The sequence below is a fragment of the Trachurus japonicus genome, chromosome 11 (assembly GCF_045865225.1).
Source record: "Trachurus japonicus isolate A0001 chromosome 11, Traja_1.0".
In the NCBI taxonomy this organism is placed as follows: Eukaryota; Metazoa; Chordata; class Actinopteri; order Carangiformes; family Carangidae; genus Trachurus; species Trachurus japonicus.
The window spans coordinates 30,972,570-30,998,388 of NC_140917.1; the positions used below are offsets into that span (position 1 = coordinate 30,972,570).

A 25,819-nucleotide genomic window follows, 5' to 3' on the forward strand; every position below is an offset into this window, starting at 1 on the left:
TCACACACTACAAGCCTTAAATGATCAATTTCGGTTTTTTGCTCAGATCAGATTTTTTGTTTGGCTGTTCACATCACCATCTAAAATATGGCCTGTATCAGATTCCAGTGTGAACGGTTCTGAACTGACCCGCATGCGCAAAAGAACAATAACAACGACGCCAGGCACAGCAGCTGTTGTACAGGAAACATAAAGGGAATGAGTATTTTCACTTTAATTTTTGAAATGTCTGTGAAGTGGAAGCTGGAGAATGTCTGAGGAGCTGCCGAGGAGGAAAAGAGTGAAGACAAGGAGCCAAAATCTGTATTTTACTTTCAGTTAGGCTACCATTACTTTAGTTTGTACCTATATAGGAATAAACCTCCTAAAGTGTCTCAACCCGCTGGGCAGCGTTCGGTTTATTAAGAAACAACATCAACAAGTTATTAAAACCCAAAGTTTAACAGCACGTGTCCTTTTGTATTTATAATCTCCTCCTTCAGCCTCACGTTCTCACTACAGCTGCTCCTCAAATTATCCAACGTTTCATCAAGCCGTTTTTTTATTGCTCTGTGTGTGTATGTGGTCCTGCTGCTGCTTCTTAAAACAAAACCTAGAGTAAACATTGTAAAGTGACACTGAACACTGTTCACACTGGGGTCGCATTGGAAAAAATCGGATCTGAATCTGATTCAGGAAAGTGGCCTGAATCTGATTCGAAAAGGTCAGATTCAATGCGACTTGTGCTGTTCACACTGTCAAAAGCAAATCGGATATGGGTCACATATGAGCGAAAAAAACAAACAGGTTCAGGTCACTTGTAACTGCAGAGTGAACGTAGCCTATAGTGGTTACTAACTTTACTTGTCTACTACTTTATTTGGTCAGTCAGTGTTTTCCTGAGAGCAAAGAGTGGAATACAATACCACAAAACATAAGAGAGTCCATTTCATACGGTGCATTTAAAGCCAATCTAAAGAAATGGTTAATAGAAAACCAAATTTGTGAACACTAGTCCCTGAATCCCCTGTAGAACATGGCTTAATTAATTAAGTGTAATTTGACATGTACTTGTTGTTCTTGTTGTTGATATGAATATTCCCCTGTCTGAATGGGGGATGTATACATTACTACATTACTGTGTGGTTGAGGGGTAAAGGGAGTACTGGTTGTAGATTGGAGGGTGTTTGTGCATGTGTGCGTATGGGTAGGAGGGGTGGGGGTTAAAGTGTAATGTTGCTGTTGTAAATATTGTGCTATTTGTCTTAATGTAATTTGCTACCTTTATTATAGGTCTCATTGCCATGCTCCATCCGGCAGGGGGACTGCCAACGGAAATTAGCCTATTGGCTATAATTGGGTGCATTTACATTTTATCTTTTTAAAATGTTCATTAATGTACACTGTCCCTCTCGAACAAATAAAGGAAAATGAAATGAAATTAACTCCATCACTCTGTTAACTGTAAAACTTATAATACCCATCTCATCCCACAATTTTTGCTCAATTGTCACCAAACTTGCTAGAGAGCATCTTCAGACTGTCCTCCACAAAACTTGTTTCTCAGATTTTTGAGCCTACAGTGCATGAAAACGTTTGACTGTAAACATATAGCTACTATCCAATTCTTGCTAAATACATTTTCAGTCTTCCTGAAAAAAATTGACAATATTTTGGAGCTATGGTTAATGAACACACAACACTCATAAATATTAGACAGACAATATTTGTGCAATACATATATGTAGAAATAAAAAGAAATACTAATAGAGGCAGGTTAAAACATACATTTAGTGAACCTGAACGCACCCTCACACCCCCCACTCCCTCTCTGGACACAGACTGAGCCTCATCAGGGCCTGATTGGGCCCCCCAGGTGCTGCTAATGAGTGTAATTAGAGCAGAGGCTACGAGGAGCAGCAGTATAAAACCAGAGCAGTTCCACTCAGCAGACAGACCAGACTGTCAGTCTCCACTATTCGCTGGCTGCTGAAGACAAACTGCTGAAACGCCACTGTGATGTCAGAGTCAAACATGGCACCTGGACTGGCTTTGAGGTAAGAGGAACTGTTTTTGTGTTTTTAAACTTCTCCTTAAAGTGACTCAGTTCCAGCTCAATTTTACATTTAGGAGCAAAAATAAACATCTCTCACTGTTTCAGGGTTTCTTGGATCTGTCTGCTGTTGAGCTGTGCTGCTGCTTTTCCTGCAACAAAAGGAGGTAAAGTAATTTCTTCACTTTACAAACTGGTCAGCTTTTAGGACTTTGAACAAAACAAAGGCATATGTAACTTGAGTTTCATAGTTGATACATCTTCAAATGTATTTTCTCCATGACACGTTTGTGCACAAACTGAAGCTTATTCTTGACTCTCCCATCCTGTCCAGACTATAAATATCCCTACACGGCTACCTGGAGCAACAGTGGCAGTTCTGGCTTATCAAACTCTCCTTCTGGAGGTTCTCATCCTCTCATGATGCCCCCAGCCCAGGCCCCAGCCCAGGCCCCAGCCCAGGCCCCAGCCCAGGCCCCAGCCCAGGCCCCAGCCCAGGCCCCAGCCCAGGCCCCAGCCCAGGCCCCAGCCCAGGCCCCAGCCCAGGCCCCAGCCCAGGCCCCAGCCCAGGCCCCAGCCCAGGCCCCAGCCCAGGCCCCAGCCAGTGATTACACCTTCCCTGTGCCCGGCGCCTGGGCCTCAGCCCATGCCCCAGCCCAGGCCCCAGCCCAGGCCCCAGCCAGTGATTACACCTTCCCTGTGCCCGGCGCCTGGGCCTCAGCCCATGCCCCAGCCCAGGCCCCAGCCCAGGCCCCAGCCAGTGATTACACCTTCCCTGTGCCCGGCGCCTGGGCCTCAGCCCATGCCCCAGCCCATGCCCCAGCCAGTGATTACACCTTCCCTGTGCCCGGCGCCTGGGCCTCAGCCCATGCCCCAGCCCAGGCCCCAGCCCAGGCCCCAGCCAGTGATTACACCTTCCCTGTGCCCGGCGCCTGGGCCTCAGCCCATGCCCCAGCCCAGGCCCCAGCCAGTGATTACACCTTCCCTGTGCCCGGTGCCTGGGCTGAGGCCCATGCCCCCAGCTCTACATCACGCTCTACATCCAGCTCCAGTGATTACACCTTCCCTGTGCCCGGCGCCTGGGCTGGAGCCCATGCCCCCAGCTCTACATCCAGCTTCAGTGCTCCCAGCTTCCCTGAGCCCGGTGCTTGGGCTGCAACCTCCAGGTTTGCACCTTCTCATGGCAATGCTCCAGCCCTCCATAGGGGTGATGGCCCCATGCCTTACAGAGGTGGCTCCAGTGCAGGCTCCCCAGCCGTCCATATGGGTGATGGCCCCATGCCTTATGGAGGTCCTACACCAGATGCATCTTTGAGGCCTGCACAGCCTGCAGGAGAAGCCTACGTCTCAGCCCCTGGCTTTTTACCCCTTCCACCTCGTCCTTTCCCTGAATTCAGGTGGGAAGCAGTACCTGAGACCCAGGGTGAGACCCCGAGTGAGACTTCTCCTCTGCTGCCCTCTCCTCCGCTGCCCTCAACCTACATCATTCAGACCAGCAATGGCTTCCAGCGTGCACAAGACTTCCACTCCCACATGCAGTATTCTCCTGAGTACCTTCCTCCACCCATCAACCCACCCACTGAGAACAATGCTCCAAGCCACGCTCCAAGCAAGCTTCCACCATCTGGGGCCAAGGGGGCAATGTTTTCCAAAGGTAATGTCAAATTCAAGTCTGAGCTGCTTTTCTTTTCTTAACAGTGAATTGAGCATGATTAACATTATCCCTCCTCATTGTCTTGCAGGGTTACCCTGGAACTGATCTTCAGTCTGGTCAAACTAGTTCCACATGTAGAGTGTAAAACTGTTCAATAAAAACTAAAAATCAATATTTGTTGGCCCTTTGAACTTTTGACTGCACTTCAACTTCTCAGCACACTTATGCTCTGGTTCAAACTGCCTCAAAGACTTGACAGTGAAGAGTGTTTGAGACCCAGAATTAAGACCAGTTTCTCTTATGTCTTGACAACATTTTTAGCTCAAATCATTCCTGGGAGTATTTCCTCAGTCAATGTGAGGGCCTTAGTGCAGAGGATTTATGATGCTGTGTAAACCCTTTTTTGAGACAACTGTAATAATGGGCTAATATAACAAAGGCCTGTTTAACAAAAGGCACATCCTGAGTAAATATTTGCTGTTTAGACAGCGACACCGTTTTTGGGGATTTGAAAAACGCAAAGTGAGACCACACTGGAAATCTTAAAACGCCATTGTGTCTCTGCAAAACCTCTGCTCCAATTGCAATGACCTGAGGAGGGCACGGAGGGCAGCGTAACGACGGCCAGCCTACAGCCTGCCGGAAATCAAGAGTACACAGGCGTGCGGACTTGGTGGTGGTGTCTGGCAGTGCCACCTAGGCTCCTGGTGTGCATACAGCATTGAATTACACTGACTTTTGCGTCACCGTAGGCACACGGATTTCCACCCCAAAAACGCTTGTCTAAGCGTGCAACGCCCCTTTTGCGTTTTCTGTTCAGATCGTTTCCGTATAAATGTAGTCTAAAACTGTCTCCCCTTCAGCTTAACAAATGCATATGCTGTCTGAGTGTGGCTTAATTCCAGATTTGAGCCAAAGACATCTGATAGGGCTTTAACCAGTAATTCCTTGTAACTTAACTTGGGGTTTTTAGACTGTCCTTTTGAATGGAAATACTAACATTGTTACTGCTATGGAAAATTTAAACATGTTGAAGACATGCAGTGGCTCCAATTTACCACTATGGCTTTTAAGAGTTAAAACATGACACTGGAGGAAGCATGAGCCCAAGTCATTTGACCTCCATGTTTTTTAGGGTCCGGGCGGGCAGCTAAGCTGCCAGGAATTCTTCTTCTTCCGAGGAAATCCTGCTTCCCATGCGCGAAAACTCACCAAACTCTACAGAAATGTCCGACCCCATGCCAGATTTACTCAACTCCAAGGACATGTGCCCCTCCAAATCAACAGTACATGCTACAGTTCTGCAACTTTCACCAAAATGTAGCCCCAATACTGCTGAAACCTTTATCCACTTAAACGCATTACAAATTATTAAGTCCATCACTCAAAAAGAGTGTAAAACTTATACCCATCTCCTCCCACAATTTTTGCTCAATTGTCACCAAACTTGCTGGAGACCATCTCCAGACTGTCCTCAACAAAACTTGTTTCTCAGATTTTTGATTTATCAAAGATTGAGCCTACAGTGCATGAAAATGTTCGACTGTAAATATTACTGTAAACATATACCATCCAATTCTTGCTAAATACATTTTCAATCTTCCTGAAAAAAAATTGACAATATTTTGGAGTCAAGGTTGATGAAGTTTGGTAAATATCAGAATTTTATCTCAAAAACTGCTCAGTGAGTTAGGAGCTGGTTCTTGGTGCCAGACGATGTGGGTTCAAGACCCAACATGGGTGATAATGAGAATACATCAAAATACCACATAGTCTTCGTGAAACAAATGTACAAAATTTTAGTCATGGTAGAAGATGTTGACAAAAACATATCAGAATCTTACCTCAAAAACTGTTTTTTGTTTTTGTTTTTTACAGTGGTTTCAAATCTGCCTGCACGACAGTGAATGACTTACTCAATTTGTGAAGCCACTGTTGAACTGCCAGTTAGCTCAGTGCGATAGACAATGGTCAATGGTCAAGACTCAACTAATGAACATTATAAGGTCAACTGGCTTGTCTTCCTATTCTCCTGTTTGTTGCTCAGAATTTGCCTAAATTTTCCAAAAAATAGCCCCTACCCGACCCATCGCTGCGCAGAAGCTATAATGATGTATTCGTTTTTCTTTGAAAATATGTCAGCGTTGTTTTAGAAAACTTACACTTCATGAAGTTGAGTGTAAATGCTAGCAAATAAAAAGCTTTATATTTGACAATAGTTAAAGTCCATATTGTGTTCTTTGCAGCCAAGAATCCTGAACTGCTCATGAAACAATGTAAACACTTCTCTTGGTAGATTTGTTTGTCAAAACATGACATGACCAGTGAAACACACAAAGCCTGTCGTCAGTTTTTTTCCATGTGACCTCAATTTGAAGCACAACACATTAAAGCACACTAGAGAGAAAATTACTAACCCCTAAAGTTGACCTTAATTTATTAACACAACATGACAATGAAAATATCTCTAGTTTATGCCTTTTATTGTTCTAGATTCAAACAGCCACTTGCTGTTTGTTGCATGCAACTACTACTGCATGCAACAAACAGCTACTCACACATTACCTCTTTTTAGTAAATATTTAGTCATCTAGATGCACATAAAACAGAATAAAAACAATTTATAAGCAGATCAAAAGGGTTAATAATATAATTTAAAGTAAATAATGAATTAGATTTGATATATTAAATGTTGTTTAATATTGATTGCAGATTTGGGCACAAAGAAGTGTCAAAAATGGAGCCAAACTGTCTTAGCCCTACACTATTACATTTACATGCTAGTTGCTGCTGTAGCAGTTTTTATGCTTGTCCATCTCAGTGATTCCTTTCAAATTTGGCACAAATCTTCATTTGACTTAAGAATGAGCTAATTGCAGTGTGGTGGTCACAGGTCAAGGTCAGTTTGACCTCATGTGAATGCAATCTATCAGGAACACCCAGAGGGGATTTCATGACATCTGTCACCAGCACTGTGAATATTTGGCTGTGTTCAACAATATAAGAAAAATTGCAATTGTTTGTGTGTTGTCATCCTAAGACCATTAGGTTGTAACTTAGGGCACTCTAACACTAGGCAATTGAACTATGCCCAAGCACATTTGCCCCCTGAAGTCGGATTATAAGTACGGTACACTTCCCTGGCCCAGTCCGGTTGGGAGAGGTGTGCTTGAGCACGGTACACTTGGTCATACCTACGCAACGCGTGAAACATAGTCGGGACGTATAAACCATGCGTATGTTTTCGGGTTCGTTCTCCATTGTGCTGCTGCACGTGTATAATCAACAGTCATTTAAAGCAACTACAAATAACTTTTAACTGGAGAAGCTTCTGGTTTCTGCTGATGTCTCTGTATGACCTATAACAATAAATGAGACCATCGGTGGGAAGATAAGCTATTTCTAAGTAGTGCAACTCTAAACCTTCGGGAGGCAGTGTGGTCAGGTGATTTACGGCACTCCGCCAGCCAGATGAGCGTCTTCACGACAATACGCGTTATAGCTCATGGGAAATGCAGTCTTCATTCCGGCAAAAATACTACCACTTTTGTCCACAGGTGTATGTTATTATGCACGCAAGTTTTATCTGCCCTCAGCACCAGTCTGACCTGAGTTGGGTCAGGCCAGCTGCAGACCCAGGCAGAAAATCAATCCATGAGTGTGGTACCCTCGGGCAGCCCTATGGGCATTCCACCTGTGACCGAGTATAAACAGAAAAAACACCTTTAACACCCAGGACACACACAAGACTAAAATTAAGGCCACAAGGTCAGATGTGTACAGAGCGTTAGCCTCGATTTCTCGCGAGAGTGTGTGGCGTCTACCTCTCCTTGTTAGCCCAGATCAGCCCTTAGAAAAACCCATTTTAAACTTGTTTTTTATTGTTTTTGAGTTGTTTTAAATCCACGTTACTCATTTTAAACAGTATCTCTTTTTAACGGGCTGTTGCTTCTAATGATCGAAGCATCCGATCGCTGTATTTTAACTGAGTTTGTGCAGCCCACCGCGGCACACCGCCATTAAGCCGAAAGCCCTATAGAGCTACGCCGGGTTTTTACTTCCTACTCCCTTTTTCCTGGGTTCTCTCGTCACCGTTTGTCTAAACAGCCCACCGACATTTGAATAAATTCCCCCATGGACAATTCGGCCTAAGACAGAAGTTACTTCAACTTAAAGAAGACCAACAAAAAGTGGGAGCAACAAGAGTGCACTACTACGCCGGCTGACAGCGCATTGGAAAGCAGAGATTTACCTGAGACATCCATCAGCAGCGGGCCCTTCCTGGGCCCTCGGCGGTAGGTCTTCTGACTTCTTCCCTGGACTGTAGCTGCCATATCACTGCTGTGGGCTCCTGGACGGAGCCCATGCGTGTACGTTTTTATTCCGTCCACCTGACTGCTTTACACCGGACTTCTCTGTGCTCCGTACTCTTCCTTCTGGCGCCCGCTGGCTGTTGTTCTCTTCCCTGTTTCAGAATCCACGATGGCTTCAGCTTCTGCCACATCTGGGGTCCCTCCGGATCGCTGTGGAGACGGTGCCCTCCTGCAAAAGGCCTATAAGAAGATCGCTGACCTTAAGGAGGATATAAAACATCTTTCCTCAGAGCTGGAGCGGAAGGAGCTGCAGCTGTCTGGTTTCGCTACTAGACTCCCCATGCTGTCCAGCTTTTTTCTGAATAAAGCAAACCAGTCAATCGCTGGAAATGACACCGTTGTATGGGACCCAGCTACTGCCTGTCCACGTCCACCATCCTCAACCCCCAACCGTGAGGCTCCTTGGTCTGAGGTGACCACACGTAGCCGCAAAATAGTTGCGAACACAGCTCCGTCTTCCCAAATAAGCACCTCAAACCCGTATGACATCCTCTCGACTGATGAGTTTCCAGTCCTCCAGTCAGCAGCACCTGCTCCTCTGCCGGCTGCTGATGGAGACCGTACAGCTGATGGCTCCAGAGTGAAACCTCCATCCCGCACCGCAACCTCCTCTGCCCGCCATAAACTTCTGAAGGATGCAGTGCGCCGTCATTCTAGCAGTTTTCCTCTCCGCGATTCAGTGAAGATGCCCCCGGCCAGCAACAAGTTGTTGTCCGGTAAACTCTCACCTTCATCCTCGCCTGCTCGTCCGCTTTTTCCCCCAACTACTGCAATAATTGGAGACTCCATCATTAGAAACATCCGCTTTTTTAACGCAGTCACACATTGCTTCCCAGGTTCCACTGTCCCAAATCTCCTCAAAAATCTCCCAGAGTTGCTAGTCTCACTCCCAGCCTCAGTTGAAAAACTGGTGATCCATCTGGGATTTAATGACACTTCCCTCCTCCAGTCTGAGATAACGAAGAAGCACTTCAAAGAACTTTTTAACTTGCTGAGCAGCTGCGGGAAGTCTGTGTTTATCTCCGGGCCCCTCCCCTCCTTCTGCCGTGGCGCATCGCGCTTCACCAGGCTCCTCAGCCTCAGTACCTGGCTCCAGTCCACCTGCGCCCTAAGTGGGCTTAGTTTTATTGATAATTTTAACTTGTTCTGGAACCGCGCCGTCTTTTACAGTACTGACGGAATTCACCCTTCCAGGCTAGGCAGCAGGGTGCTAACTGACAACATCCGTCACGCTGTTCAACATGCTTGTGCCCCCTCGTCCGTCAGTAAGTGACGTCACCAGAACAACAACTTAGAGACAGAGGGTTCCGCCCCTACACTTGACTTTCCCACACCTGACTTTCCTTCCTCCCCCTTGCGGCGGGATGATGTCCTAACTATTCAGCATCTCCCTATTCCTGTTTACATTAGCAATAGAAATCAGAACTGGACAGCATACCCCATATTTACTAAAGCAAAGGCTTTGAGCAAGGGAGTAAATCCTGCAAATCTTCATCCACTAAAATCATGTGGAAAAACAGAACATAAAGTCACCTCCCCAGTTAGTTGTGCTCTCTTAAATGTAAGATCCCTTTCTAATAAAACTTTTGTCCTGAATGATTATATTTCAACAAGTGACATGGACTTTCTTTTTTTAACAGAGACATGGCTTAGAAATGGTGATATAAGTGCTTTTTCCGAGCTATGCCCGTCCAATTACACCTTCCTCAACTCCCCTAGGCTTAGTGGTAGGGGAGGTGGACTTGCAGTTGTTTACAAGAATCACTTAAAGTGCACATTTGTCGCAGTGGAGAAACCTTCCAGCTTTGAGGTATTAATGTTTAAAATTAATCTGGAGATCCCTCTGTGCTGTATCATCATCTATCGTCCCCCTAAACCAAATAGTCAGTTTCTTGCGGAATTTTCTGATTTCATCTCCTCTGCTGTTCTTAGTTATGATCACATTTTATTGGCTGGCGATTTCAACATCCATGTTGACAATCCAGACAACCATTTTACATTAGAATTTTTAACCATTTGTGAATCTTTTAATCTAAGACAGCATGTTTCATCTCCTACACATGAACGGGGCCACACACTTGATTTAGTTTTTACTCTAGGGCTGGACATAAATTCTTTGCTTCTTAGGGACTTTATCTCAGACCATAAAATGATTTTATTTGATATAAACTGCAGTTCTACAAGTTTTTGTCCAAAGCAAACAGTATATACCCGTGGTTTGAATAGCAACTCAGCTGCAGACTTTGATGCTATTTTCAGTGCTCAAGATTGTCTTACTCAGTGCAATAATGTAAATGACATGGTTAATCAGTTCAATACCATGTGTCTGAAAACTCTGGACCAAATAGCCCCTATGAAACCAAGATCTTGTCGCCCCTCCAATCCAAAGCCCTGGATAAATGATAATATTAGAAGACTAAAAAGAGAATGTAGAAGAGAGGAACGCAAATGGAGGAAAACCAGACTTCAAGTTCATAGACTCTATATGAAGGAGCTATTAGTTTCATTTAACTCACTGGTAAAAAGGGAAAGACTCTCATACTTTTCCAACTTAGTTGCTACAAAAAAACACAACCCAAGAGTTCTCTTCAGCACCATTAATAGTCTAATAAACCCCACCCCAGCTACTGTCTGTGCCACCTCTGCAGAATACTGTGAAACATTTCTGAAATATTTTATTGAAAAGATAGAAAACATCAAGACATCAATTACTCCAGCAAGCTCACCTCCACTCATATCAGAACCCTCAACCATCCATCTGCTAGAAGAATTCACTCCCATTACCCACAGAGACCTGGTTGACATTGTGGCCAGCACTAACCTCACTTCCTGTAAATCAGACATTTTTCCCTCTAAGTTTTTTAAAGAGGTTTTTGGAGTCATCGCCCCCTGTCTTCTCAGGATTGTAAATGAATCCCTTCTATCTGGATTAGTCCCAGACTACTTTAAGCAGGCTTGTATTCAGCCCCTTCTCAAGAAACCCGGTCTGGATCCAGCACTTCCCCACAACTATCGTCCCATTTCCAAATTACCTGTAATCTCAAAAATTGTTGAAAAAGTGGTCGCTAAGCAACTCCTAGAAAAAATGGAAGGAAACAATATATTTGACAAATTTCAGTCTGGTTTTAGAAAGAACCATAGCACAGAAACAGCTTTATTAAGGGTAACAAATGACATCCTGATGAGTGCAGATTCTGGAAACATCACTGTCCTCATTTTATTGGACTTGAGCGCAGCATTTGATACAGTAGATCACACAATTCTTCTCAATAGACTCAAAAACATGGTTGGCATAGACGGGACTGCATTTAACTGGTTTTCTTCCTATTTGTCAGACAGGGTATTCAGAGTCACTGTAGACAACTTCAGTTCCTCAACAGCTGTCATGTCATGCGGGGTCCCGCAGGGCTCAGTCCTTGGCCCTATTCTGTTCAGTTTATATATGTTGCCCCTTGGACATATCATCCGCCATTTCACCCCGTGTCATACCACTGTTATGCTGACGATTCCCAGCTGTATGTCTCACTCCGCCCGGAAAACCACAGTAAATTGGACTCTCTACACAGCTGCCTCACTGCCATTAAGGACTGGATGGCCTCCAATTTCCTACAACTCAATACAGATAAAACTGAAGTCCTGGTTATTGGCCCTGATCATATCTCCAGCAGTATCTCCCCTCACCTTGGACCACTAACAGTTAACACGACACAGTCAGCTCGGAACTTGGGAGTCATATTTGACCAGCAACTCAACTTCAACCAGCACATTAAAAGCCTTGTTCAGTCCTGCTACATACAAATTAGAAACATCGCCAAAGTCAAACCAATGCTCCCCAGAAACATACTCGAACAGCTCATCCACACCCTCATCTTTTCCCGCCTGGACTACTGTAATTCCTTGTTCACCTGCCTAAATGATGCAGCAATTAACAGATTACAGTTGGTACAAAATACGGCGGCAAGACTACTCACAAACACCCGACGCAGTGAACACATCACCCCAGTCCTCGCAACTTTACACTGGCTCCCTGTCCATTACAGAATTCGGTTCAAAATCCTCTTAATCACTTACAAATCCCTTCATGGTCTAGCTCCACTGTACATCTCAGAACTCCTAACCCCGTATGTAGCATCAAGATCCCTCAGATCTGAAAATCAGATGTTGCTAGCTGTCCCACGTTCAAAACTCAGGACTAAGGGAGATCGTGCTTTTTCTGTTTTAGCTCCATTGCTGTGGAACAAGCTCCCCTTCGGCATCAGATCAGCTGAGTCTGTGCATCATTTTAAAAAGCTTTTAAAAACTCACATGTACCGACTGGCATTTGTGTAATAATCTTAATGCTTTTTTTTTTTTTTTCTCTATTGTCTTATCCATTTCCACTATTTTATCTTATGCCTGTTTACTGTTTTTCTGTATGATGTTTTAATTGCTTTATTGTTTCAATGATATTGTATTTGTATTTTGTGAAGCACCTTGTAACCTTGGTTTTGAAAGGTGCTATAGAAATAAAGTTTATTATTATTATTATTAAGGTACACACACAAAAATACTGATATTCACCTCAGCTCTTGGACACTCGATCTTTTACATTCACCATCTAGAAGGCTGATTGTCACCCCACATGTTGTTGTTGAGAGAAGAATCAGATGACATTTTATGGTTTGAGCATAACAAATTAGTGCACTGCAATGGTGCACCATTTGTTATGCTCAAATAAACCACAGAGACAACAGTTTGTGCACCTGCTTGAGGAAAAAATAATTCATATAAACACACACACTCAAAGACAGAAATATTGTAAGGTTTTTGTTTTGCTTTTCACCATCATTAGCTTCAGATAAAAAATAATGATAAATAATAAAAGTTGCAAAATCAGTCAAATCTGCATTTAGTTTGAAGACTCACTAAATGGAATGAATAGTTTGCGATTGAAGGAAATTGGATCAGCAGGCTGCTACTAGCTTTATCCAACTTGACTAGCTTTATAACAGTAGTGACAATTTATGTTGCTACATGCATGAAGACAGGGATGCTCATTCTGTATTCGAACAGTCCATGTCAGTGTCAGTGCATAATTCTATCACGGCACTAAATGGAGCCAGAATGCCTTGATTCCTGGCCCTGATGTATTGAACACATCATGTTCTCTCACCATGGTAGACCTCATTTCTGCATCCAATCCAAATGGCAGGATGCAGCCACCGCCGACACCATGCTTGACTGTAGGGATGGTACAGTACATAGGAGCCTGTTGATGAGCAGTGTCGTGGTGTTCACTTGCTCATCGTCTCTGCTCTCCTTTGGATTTTATTTCTTTATGCTATGTCAACTACTACAACAATTAAGTGGGTCACGGTGACAACATATTCCAGGACCTTGGCTAAAATAGCATTTCCCTGAGCAGGTCAACTGAGAACATGGAGGGGTGGAGGGAAAACAACGGTCATCTCTCACGTTACCCCCCAGCTATTGTCTGCTACATAAGTGAGTCTGTGGGGCAGCAGTAACTCCTGACCTGGTCTGTAAAGATCCAAAAGAAGGAAAGTGGAGAACGGGATGGTAGTGCGTGGGATTGGTTACTCCTAAAAGGTTTCAGCATTGAGAGGAAACACTAGCTGGGGCTGAGGCTCTGTCTGCTCTGAACCTTTGGCCAATTCCTGCCTGCTGTTTGGAGATAGAGAGGGGAGACACATTTCAGTGTCATGTTAACCCAGAAAGAATTTAGTGGGGGTGGGGGATGACAGCTTGAAAACCTCTCAACATTAAAGTATGGCAAGCGGATTTGACATTTAAAAGCTAAGTTTGGCTTTCAGGAATTACCATTGTAGATATCAACAACGTCTTTCTGACTAGTCGTAATTACATTTTGAATAGTTGGATTTTTAATTCAAGATATCTGTAATTCATTTTTGCCTCGTCAAAAAGAACATTTCAGATATCCACAACTATATTCTTCCTATCCACAATAGTCATTTCAGATATCCACAACTAAGTTCTTCCTAGGACAAATGATGTCACTTTTGCCATTAGTCATTACCGATATCTACAATTCAGTTGCAGATATCCGCTATGTGAATTATGGATATCTGTAACTGAATTACGACTATTCCTAATTCCAGTTTGAGATATCATCGACATCATTTTGACTAGTCATAATTCCATTTACAGATATCTACAACATCATTTCACCTAGTCAAAACCTAATTTAAGATATCTGAAAAGGGACATGTAGATATCTTTAATTGAGGTGAATTAAATATATCTTGAACTGTAATTATGATCGTTCAGAATCAAATTGTAGATATCTCAAATTCGAATTAGTACTAGTCATAATTCAGTTACAGATCCGTAATTCACATAGCGGATATCTGCAACTGAATTGTAGATATCTGTAATGACAAACCCCATACACATGAATGGCAAAAGTGACGTCATTTGTCCTAGGAAGAACGTAGCTGTGGATATCTGAAATGTTCTTTTTGACTACAAGGCAATACTGAATTACAGATATCTGTACCATATAAAACTGAATCTTCTCATTTAAAACAGTGTCCACTCAAGTGCTGGTGTGTTTGCAAAGTTATCTCCTATTATTAATGATCTAATACAAACATTTGTCACTGTTCACTGCTATGTGAATGTCAATGCTTCAATAAGGAGGTTCACGTAAACAACTGGTTGGTTTTAAAGCTATATTTTGTTGAGTCAATGTTTGTTTGGGGGTTTAGCATAAGCATAATATCAAATAATCCACAGATTAGACCACTGCTGCACTGGGCAGCTTCCAAGTGTGAATGTGGTGAATTGTGAGTTGAGCCCAGTGATGGCAGAATTGTTAAATAAATGTTAATTAAATTATTCATTTAAATAGCTCTACATATAAAAAGGAGGGAAACTCTTTGGATTGAAGCTACAATTCAAAGATCATATCAACTAAGTGGGTAGCACAGGTCAGTGACGGACTGACCATAGCACTGTGATTGGTTTGTTTGATGTTGTGCCCACAACACCCTCATGAATAATTAAGAGACAACCATTCATCCATTCATCTGGTCCAATAACTGTTTTTCTTCCATTAAAATAAAAACATATGGACATGCTGTAGGTGTACTTGGCTCTTTACAATACAGCCTCATGACTTGTTCGTGTTAAACAGGACAGATGTGTTTAGGAGGAATCATGGATTGCATATCAGGTGTTGAGAAGTTAAAGATCCATCCAGAACGTTTCACCACCTGCTGGAAAATATGCATCCTACAGTCAGTCGTGGGAGGAACAGGTTCAAACAGCTGCTCCCCATGAAAATATTCATGACGCTGAATCATGGCACCGATCAGGTTTGGTATAAGGAGAGAAATGTCTGCATTACTCCTTCTGCCTGTGATACTGTAGGCTACGTCACCATGGTATCTGTTATTCCACCGCCACAACAAGCTCTCTAACTCCTACCTTGGTACATAACACATCAATATACATTGATTTTTGTACTTCCTGTCCCCATATGCTGTTGGTGTGCCTTCAAAAGAATGAAAGTAATCCACCACTGTGTAACAGGAAAAAAAAAAATCTTTTGAGATTAACACAAGAAAGAAGCTTTTAACCTTTAAGAGCACAATGCCGGTCTTTAGATTCTAATAATATAATAGTGACGTACAGTGAAGTGATGAAGGCCATCCCAGCTCCCATAGAACAATAATCTCTCCTTCCAGTCACTTCATGCAGAATAACTTGAATTGGAACATCTCGTGGATACCACCGTGACTGTAGAACATATTGAGCGTGAACCTGTGCTAGTAGGATTCTTGCTTTTGTTTCAGAGCTGGCTTCAGTCCGAGCAAACTGCTGCCCCCTCTGTTCCAGCTGGAACACTTAGAAAAGACACAAACATGGGTTTTCTAATAAAGATGTAAAAATGTGTGGGTTTTTTTTGTTTTGTTTTTTCATTTAAAAAAATAATTTATTGGTTTTTTATGTACAATGAAAAAAATGAAGTAGAAAACCAAACATGAGTAGAAAAGGCAAATGTACAAGAGAGTATCTTTACACTGCATTGAGGATGTCTGCTGCTCCTGCCCCTGGAATAAAAAGTAAAAATGTTAAGTGTGTTAAGTCAACAAACCTGCAAAAGAGGGCCACTGTGGGAAAAATAGTGAGTTCTGACTTTTTTTTCCTTAGAATTCTGAGTTTCAAAAAGTCAGAATTTACTTTTTTTTCACAGTGGCCCTAAGAGGCCTTATGCACAGCTCCACTACTTCCTAAAACAAGCTCCTTTGTTTCCTGTCTTACATTATTGGACAAACTGATTAATCCAGGTGTGTCTGACTCTGACCTCAGTAGTCACAATAATGGTCAGACACCTGGATTAATCAGTTTGTTCAATAATATATTGTATTATTGTATTGTATTGTATTATTATTATTTGAACTAAGATGAAGTGTGATGATGATGATTTAATTGACATGCCCGAAATAAACAAATAAATAAATAAGATGTAAGACAGGAAACAAACTGGGGCTTGTTTTAGGAAGTAGTGCAGCTGTGCATAAAGCCTATTCTCTTCTGTAACAAACCAACAGGTGGAAGAACGTATGCAATTCATATGCAAATTCTATCCAACATATTGGAGAAAGTAATGAACCATTTTCTCTCTATTTGGCGATACCTTATAGGTGACTTAAATCTTGAAGCATGTACTTAGCATTTATCTTCAGCTTCTCAGATGCCATGAAAGCTCATTCAACTGTGAAGGACAGGTTACTCCAGAAATACTCTGCTGCTCCTGCACTCTTTGCAAAGGATTTGCTGACAATAAAGACACAGTGTTTGCCATAGAGTTCACAGAGCCGATAGCAGGACCAGTGTCACATCACATGTAGTGACAAAGGTCTTAAAAACCTCACAGCAAGACATGTCTAAGATTACACCTCTCCCAGACACCTTCACTAGAGATTGAGTGAGTGCAGCGTTTCCTCCGTTCAGCCAGCAACAACTATTCTTTATTGCAAAGGGTTTTTGTCCCTATAGGCGACCACAGCTCAAGGTGTAGGTGTCTGGAGGCTGTGGCGCTGGTGCCAGAGGCGTGTCACACATCATGATAATCACCATAGACAGCTGTGTGAAGCAGCCTCAGTGCTGCTCCTGCATTGAAGCTATTATCCATCACCATAGTGATAATATAATAGCTCCAGCCCCCTTGTAGCACCTTATAAGAGATGGCAGGTTTGCAAGTAGGTCACATATTACAAAGAACAAAGGCTCCAGATTGGGTTTCTTTAAGTGGCGGTGCTATGAAATGCCTGGAGGGGGATTAGATAGTGAGGAAATAGGTGTGGTAGCTTTTTTTTTAGAGCCAATCAGAGAGCGTCATTTCACCAACACAACTCAGTTCATGTAGCCTCGCATCACCAGGCTCTTCAGACAAGCGAAGAGCCTGGTGTTCGTTACCTCTGAATTAGTCTGCATTCTGGTTCCTGTCTGTAGCGGATACCGAAATCACCAAATTCACCAAAATAAAAGTGTTGTTCACCAACATAAAACTTATAAAATAAACAGATGCTTGTAATACAATAAAAGTGAAATGTTAACTTAATGCCTCGGGGACTTTCTTGTAAATTATATTCCTTAAATTAAAGAGTTTTACCGCATTTTATTAGCTTGGTGCTTTTATTTTGAAGGAAAGGTCTGTCTCTCTCGCCCTGGATCCGTTTCCTTCCCAAAACAGCGAGTCAACGGCCCCAGACTACAGTTCATGTGAAGATTACTGCGCTCGAAATGTGTGATGATTGGAAACAACTGTGTGACAAGTCACAGGCAAGAGCTGGAGTTTGGTTTTGACAAATCTCTTTAGTTACAAGTGTGCACAGTGAGATTATTAACAGTCCAGTTGTGTATTTATATGAGGTTCCTTTAAGTGTTTGGTCAGATTGAATATGTGTCTCCTTAACTTTATCTCTTTGGCATTTATATCTTAATGGAGTAAATCTTTTCATTGCAGCAGAGTTTTGAAAGAGGAAATGCTAAAATGAATGAAGAAAAAACATCTCTTGAGTTATTTTGTTTTACTTTGTAAATGCCAAGTGGAACTAGTAAGCAGCAACAGAGTAGTACGAGCACAATTCTTGTAAAGCTTATGTTTTCTATCCCAATTTCCATCAAACCGGATGGATGGAAGATGTATTGTACAAATCAAACCCACTGGACCCCACTACTCACTCTCTCTGTTACTTTGATACAGTATTTCTATCATAAGAGATATACTGTAGCTGGCTAACAGCAAATAGAAGCCGCTGTAGTAATCAGAACAATACACTTCATTTTCTCATTGGTGTTGTAGTCTCATGATGAAATTTAAAGGAAAAACCCCCACACTAATATCTCATGAAAACATCATCCTTACTGGGGGCTGAAGTTTGACGGGGTCAGATGACTTTATGAATGTTCTGTATTTCAGTGTGAACCACAACCTGACCTGTTTTTGATGCTGCCCAGGTGTTCAAATCTCTATCTGCTTGTTTTGTTAGACTTGTAAATGTCAGTGGAACTAGTCATAGGTAGCAGCAGAGGTGTACAAGAACGATTCAAAACAAAACACTGCAGTGAAAACCACTAAGGTCATGGTCACAAATCCACCTAGTGATGGTTGACAACAAACATCTACCTACAACCTGGACACCACTGAGTTGATATACGGTAATTTGAATTACGCAAAATTAAAACTGGGAATTGCCAACTTACAGTTTTTTCAATTGCTAACAAAAATTGATCAGTTCTAAAGCAACAGTCTGCATCACTTACAGCCTACATCTCAGCTAAACACTTCATCTCACACAAACCTGCTTCTCACCAACTAAACACCTCATGTCTCAGAATAAGCTCATTCATCACAACACTGACAACAGCAAGCAAACGCCGCCACTCCTAACACACTGAACTACATACTAACTACAGAGAGCATTAAATGTAATCTTAAAAGTTGCACTTTGAGTGTGCTAAATTATTGTGATATGAATGAATCAGTAATGCAGCAATTTACTTCATTATCATTTATTATCTCTACATCTTTGCATAGTGATTGACAATACTGCCAGTTTAAGTACAGCACACTACGCATAGTTATATATGTCTGACTCTGGATGAACAGACGTCTAACCTGTATATTACAGTAATAGCAGAGTTCTCTCACACATTCTCCATCTCCTCTTTTGCATTCATAATTATTTTATTGTTTCCTTTAAAAGCAATGACAAATCAAATGATATGACAATAATTGTGTGCATCTGATATTATAATAAAAGATTACATAAAAAATATTATGGAATAGATATTCAACACAAAAGCAGGTAAACCAGGGATAGGAGAAGATAATAAATAAAATGAAAATAGTGTAGTAATAATAATAATAATAATAATAATAATAACAACAGATTAAATAAAATCAAAGTGGAATGAGCTAGAAAATACATATGTAGTAATAATAAACATAAGAAGATAAAAACTCCATATGGATCTATATGCATAATGCAGAGATCACTATTAGATGAGTTTTAAGTCATAAAGGAGACAATGCTTTACTTTAACGCCCCCCCACCCCACCCTAACCTGAACCAGTTCCACCTGTCTGAACCACTAGGCTGTAAAATAAATAAATAAGTAAATAAAATAATATAATATGAAAACAGCTAGGTGCTACTCTGTATTGGTTTACCTGGAATGTGTCAGGAAGGGTTCCCAGATTTCTGAGAAAGTGTCCAGATTATTATTTATCTTGTGAATGACCGCCAGAGTGTTAAACCATTCTTGATAAATTGGAGGTTCACTGTCCTTCCAGTGTCTCAATATTACCTCACAATATTACTCAATATTATGGCAACTTTTAGCCATTTCAAGTGTTTGACCCTAACATTGATATCTTTAGTAACATTTAGGAGACACAAACCTGGGTTAATAGTTATCAAAGTTCCCAGGTTGTCGCTAATTTTTTCTACGATCTAAAAAACATATGCACTATGTGGCCTCGGCTGGAGTTACATGTCCAGCCCCAGATGGTATCAGGGCCATCGTCTGTTACTTTGCTGGGGTAAAATAGACCCTATTGAGGATTTTGTATTGAGTCAGTTTTTATCTGGAGTCTATTCTCCACCTCTTTCAAAAGGTAGGCCTACTGTGTACAACTGCGTCAGCCTTATTTTGTGTTTTTCAAGGACTCTTGACAATTGTTGTTGTGCTGACGGTGTCCACAGCTGTCGACACTCGGGCCTGAATTTCTCTCAGTTTTATGGCGTTGTTTGCTATGACCACATCAATGTGAGCAGTTTCCTGGTCAGCCTCTCCCTCCTGTAGAAAGCAAACTATGTATCCTAAAATAATATATTTCAAAAATGCCAACAGAAAACAATGTACTGTACTGTAAAGTGTAGTTCAATAATTGTGGGATGCATGTCTTACTGGTTGTTTTGCTGGAAGATTGTCATTATTGATGCAACTGTTGGTTTCACCGTTCACCCAGCCTCTCTGAAGGACAGTCCATGACTCACTGCATGGTCAATAATTGTGGCTTTGATCTCATCAGACACCACAGCTCTTGGTCTTCCTCCCTCTACCAACCTCAGCCTGGATGTCTTCCCCATCATACTGTTTTCATTGTGTTTTTTTTTAAAAGTGTTGTTGCAAAGGTTTAATGTTGTGCAGGTGGTGGAGTTCATAAATTCTGGTAGCTGTGGTCACTCAGTGTATGAACCACGTGGACTTTTGTTTACTCACTCAAGTTTCAACAATGTGACCTCAGCTTGGACCAGTGCTTGTAACTGAAAAAACTGTGTCCATTATTCTACTAAACTGTTAGGTGTGGCCAGACAGGGAGATGTTGGTGCTGCTTTGGTTTTAGGTTAAATTTGGTTTTTCTTAGTTCAGTGGGGAAGCTGCTGGCTGGCCTGGTGCTTACGCCGCTTTTGTTCTTTTGGGCCAGGGTCTCCATCTCCTTTGGTTAACCATCTTTTGTGTTTTCTTCCCAAGTGCTTCTTTTTCCCCAATAAAGAGAATCTTGTTGCAAATTTCTAAAACCTTGTGTGGCATCTTTTAGATGTTGAGACCTCATTGAGCCAGTGGGTTTGAACATTCATGAGGCCGTAACAAACCAAACTCAATGTGTTGAGAGATCAGATGCTCATGTCACAATACTGATAGACTGATTATACATGGATAACCCAAAATGGCTAAGACCACTTTTGAACTCATAACCTTCTTCCCGAGAGCCAAGACTGCTAACCCCCACCGCCTTCATTCAAGTCCTAATGTGCTGTGGCCAAAAAGCTCATCTCATAGTCCATTACAAAAGGTTAGGAAAAAGGTTATTCAGACTTATTCAAATGAGGATATATCAAGTGTTTGAAACAGAAAGAGACACCAGACAGTACTGTCACCATAAAAAGGGCTGTTTATTTTTTTAATGTACAGATGTGTGACGTGCTCTAACGATAACGGTGCAGCTGCAGGGTGTTGCGTCTCTTCCAGGCAGCGCGGCGAGAGCCACCAATGGTCAGGTGGAACTTGTGGCCCTTGCCCAGGCCGCGGCTCTTCTTTCCTGCAGATGTCAGGCCACGCATCTCTCTGTGCTTGTGCACAGCCTTTGTGATCCATTGGGTGTCTGGGTTGCGTCTGACGGCCTTGTGGAAGATGTCGACCAGAATCACCTCGAAGAACTTGTAGGTCGAGTCCTCGCCCACCCAGTAGGAGCCGAGCACTCGCAGGGCTCCGCAGTGACGGCCAGCACGCTCCTGGAAGATTAATGGATAAAAACACAGATGTGAGTCAACTTGCAAGAGATACTTTGTGCTTTGGCGGCTCCCAGTGGCAGCAAAGACATTTCAATTTCACTACCCAGTAATTCTTCAGATGTGTCCCCAGCAGAGTGCACACACACCGTACACCAAACCTGCAGGTCTGTCACTACAAGGACAGAACAACAGTGGCAAATCCAGCTTCCTGTTGAAGCACGTTGACTACCAAGTAGGACAAACCTTCAGGTGCACATCTCATCTACAGTGTGCAATGTGTAGATTTGATCTCAAATCAAAGTGAAAATCATATTCATAGGAGCCAGTTTGTTCATAGTGTCACAGGTGAAAGCCAATATATCACAATGAGGCATCCAGCATCCTGGGAGCTAAAACTTGCAAATCTCATCCAACAACATGCTCAACCAACAAGAACCAAGTAGAGCTGCAACAATTCATCCATTAATCGCAAAATAATCTATTCAATTAATCATCAACTGTTTTGATAATAGAATAATCGGTTTTGAGTAGTTTAAGAAAAAAAGTCAAAATTCTCTGATTTCAGCTTCTTCAGTGTGAATATTTCTGGTTTCTTTGTTCCTTTATGACAATCTGAATATCTCTTTGGTTTGTGGGAAAACACTAACATTTTCTTTTTTTTTTTACATTTTGTTGACCAAACTAGTAACCTATAATGAAAATAAGCGTTAGTTGCAGAACCAAGCTTTTTTTTTTGATACATGGACTTTTGAGCTGCAGGCACATTGTTTTCCTGAGTGGCCCGAGCAATAACTTTCCTTGTGTAAAGACAACTGCAGCCACATAAATGTAATGTCACACTACCTTCATGTAGTCTTTGCGCACACACAAAAAAAAAATCAGGACAGCACTTATTAAATCTCCCCTAAAATATATGGATATGAAAGAATATTAATCAGAATTTAACTTTACAGCTGAATGCTGAATTATTTCTAAAAGTCTAAAGATATGGTTTTCATCGTCCAGGTTTTCTCTAACTAAGTTCACAGCCCCATGATCAGTTTACCATCAATATCCTCCAACCAGTATATGTGTAATACAGAGCAGAGGAACAAGTGGCCAGGTGCTCCAACATGAGCCAACTTCTGTAAGCTGGACAGGGTGCATGAAAAACCCATATGATGTATAACTAATTTTGCAACAGAATGAGATTACAGACTACACTATGTGGCCAAGTGCATTATGGTCTTGGATGGTTTCTAGGATGCTTCAACATCTTTTAATTACTAAATCAGCCACCGTCATTTGGTGTCATACGCTACAGTGAAAAACTGCGTTAATAACAATTTCTAACACCAATGACATCCCAGTGTTTGCAGTTTTTGAGAGACACTAATGTACTCTTAGGCACTCATGTTTACATTTGCATTTCCTTCAGGCAGGGGGGAGCATCCCCATCCAGAGTTCATCTGCAACATTGTCAGACCAGCAAAAACATAACTCCTCCTCTCCTCTGGCCTTTCAGCTGCAGACTACTCAGTGAAGGTGAACGTACCTCAGCAGTGGACTGCAGGCTGCGGGCGAACTTGATCTGGTTCACACCGTGGTGCACTGGCTTGCCATAGGTGGCTCCCTTGGGCACGGGGCGTTTACGGCCTCCACGGCGCACACGGATGCGGTAGATGACGTAGCCTGTTCAAATACACAACAAACTGGGATCAGAAAAACAAGGAAAAGACGGCGAGCGATCATTCCTGCAGCCTTCTTCGGGTGTTGAATCCATCCACTCACCCTGCTTGGCCTTGTAACCCAGCCTGCGGGCCTTGTCGGGTCTGGTGGGTCTAGGGGCACGGTGGAGGTTGGACAGCTGACGGTACTGCCAGCAGCGCACACGGAGCAGGAAGCGCATCACATCGGACTGCTTCTTGCGCCATAACTCCTGCATATACCTATATGCTCCCATGTTGACTTATCTGTGGAAAACAAAGCATCAGTCATGAATGAGCACATCATTGATATCAATTCTCAGCTCAGAGGTATAGAAAGCTTTTAATTGAGAAATCAATAATACAGTTGTTATGCAAAGTGCAGCCAGTGTGTGTACACTTAGCCCTGAACTCCATTGATACTGCACTACTGCTAATAGCAACATTTTCATAAATACTGAAGCAGGTTTTAGCAATGCAAGTACAACACACACAAAACACAGCTAGATCATATTTTTATTCAATCTGCTGTTTTCCTAATAAGTGATTCACAATGTGATTGTTCTGCCTTCACACATGGTCAGGGCTCCTTACACTTGCAGGAGTGAAGCCATTCCGTACAAGTGCTTTAACACAGCCATTACTCCGTCTTAGAAACCTTTTAACAAGGGTTACTACACGTCAGGCATTTCGACTATGGGCTCTGCCGTAGAGAAAGACGGCCAGAACATAAAGAAGTGAAATGATACAGTGGTCCATGCGTGTTAGGAAGCAGACTGGGGTTTCTAGCTAGCATGCTAATGTTAGCCCCGTAGCCCAACACATCTCACTCCACTGTAATGTCGCTGGAGTGGACACAATAGTGTGTAGCATTGTGCCGCTTACTTTGGGTTGAAAAGCTACAATTATTAATTTTACCTAAGCGACACCACATCACAGTAACGACACGTTGGTATTTTACCGAGGCCGGCAGTAACGATGGCTGACGGACCGACTACACCGCAGCTACACTTTACAGGGCTATCTTTAAACTTTTCAACAATGTAAGTCAAAAAATAATCAACTCATATGTGTCTACACTAAGTCTTTAACCAACAACCCGATTCGAAAAGACAGATGAATTGTATAAAAGATGATTTTTATGGATTGCGTTTTGAACTAAAGCATAGAAAATCTCGCTTACATGATGGCGTACCAGCCGGAAAGAGAGAGCGTACGTACCCAGCATGCTTTATGAAAACGGCGGTGACGCGTTTCCTCTGTCGGGTTTATGGGAAATGTAGTCCACCGTACGTTTGTTTTTATTATTGTTTTATTTCCAGTTTCCACACTTTCGACATTACTTTAAATACATTTGAAAGAAAAAAAAGTAAGTTTATTAGTGGTTTATTATTTAATTGATCCTCTAGTGATCTATTGTGTAACAAACTCAGTAATAATTCCATGTGAAAGTACGCACAACTGTTAAAATGTTTTATTATTGCATGTACAATGTTTTGTGTTGTATTGTGTAATGTATTATTTATTATTTTTCAATTAAAAAAATATTTAAAATATATTATTATTGTATTATTGAAGCCCCACTTCACGCATGCGCAGTGACAGGATAAGTGTGAAGTGGTACCAGAGCAGAATGAATACTCCGGTTCTGACGTTTCATACTTGATAAAAAATAATTATAGACGTAGTTCAAGTAAGAGCCTGACCGAATGTGCCGTTCGCCTTCATAAGTAAGACTGTGTGGTAGTGGGTTGTTAGTGGTCAGAGTACACGGCGAGGGCTGAGTTGTGACAGCTAGGAGTTGTTAGCTCGCTAGGCTAAACCATGGATGGACTATTAAAAAAGGCTAACGTTAAATAACAAAGTGCTGTCATTTTGAGCCACTGCTGAGGATACATTCACTGTTGTTTCCGGCCACTACCGGTCTAAATGGTATTATAGTATTCTTAACATATACCAGACGACACTAAACAATATAATATTTTGTTGTCAGGCTCTGTGGGCTCAAAATGGGAAAAGGCTGTAAAGTGGTAGTATGTGGCCAGACAGCAGTTGGAAAAACTGCCATTTTGGAACAGCTGCTGTATGGAAATCACACTGTAGGTAAGAAAATGCCTGGATTTACTCAAGAAAACAGTGTGTTCATGTCAAACATGGAGTCATCTAATGCTGTCAACGTAGGAGATACCTCTGTCTTAAATGTAGAGGACCAACAGGGCTCCAGACTGCCAGACACTGTCAGTGCAATTTTTTATCTACTTGCACATGTGAAACCAGTAAATTTACCTTATTATTTTTGCATT

At 42.1% G+C, this 25,819-nt stretch overlaps 3 protein-coding genes across 4 annotated transcripts in view; 2 read left to right on the top strand and 1 right to left on the bottom strand.

Moving 5' to 3' along the window:
- nkiras1 (NFKB inhibitor interacting Ras-like 1) overlaps positions 1-25,819 on the top strand; it is a 284,351-nt gene that overhangs the window by 255,917 nt on the left and 2,615 nt on the right. The window contains exons 1-2 of one of the 2 annotated variants that reach the window (XM_085792283.1): positions 25,139-25,209; positions 25,510-25,619. In XM_085792283.1, coding sequence (XP_085648409.1) covers positions 25,526-25,619 — 94 coding nt within the window. In that variant the 5' untranslated portion in view covers positions 25,139-25,209; positions 25,510-25,525. Of the gene's footprint in view, positions 1-25,138; positions 25,210-25,509; positions 25,620-25,819 lie in introns of those variants that run through there. The other variant, XM_085792285.1, reaches the window with a different exon arrangement.
- LOC146979080 (uncharacterized) lies at positions 1,895-3,727 on the top strand. Its single transcript, XM_085790249.1, has 3 exons — positions 1,895-2,036; positions 2,141-2,199; positions 2,367-3,727. The coding sequence occupies exons 1-3, from the start codon at positions 1,999-2,001 to the stop codon at positions 3,725-3,727; spliced, it is 1,458 nt and encodes a 485-aa protein (XP_085646375.1). The 5' UTR covers positions 1,895-1,998.
- rpl15 (ribosomal protein L15) lies at positions 21,474-24,773 on the bottom strand. The gene is made up of 4 exons (XM_085792280.1): positions 24,700-24,773; positions 23,602-23,783; positions 23,366-23,502; positions 21,474-21,831 (listed from the first exon to the last, which is right to left on the bottom strand). Exons 2-4 carry the CDS (start codon positions 23,771-23,773, stop codon positions 21,526-21,528), a joined length of 615 nt encoding a protein of 204 aa, XP_085648406.1. The 5' UTR covers positions 23,774-23,783; positions 24,700-24,773; the 3' UTR covers positions 21,474-21,525.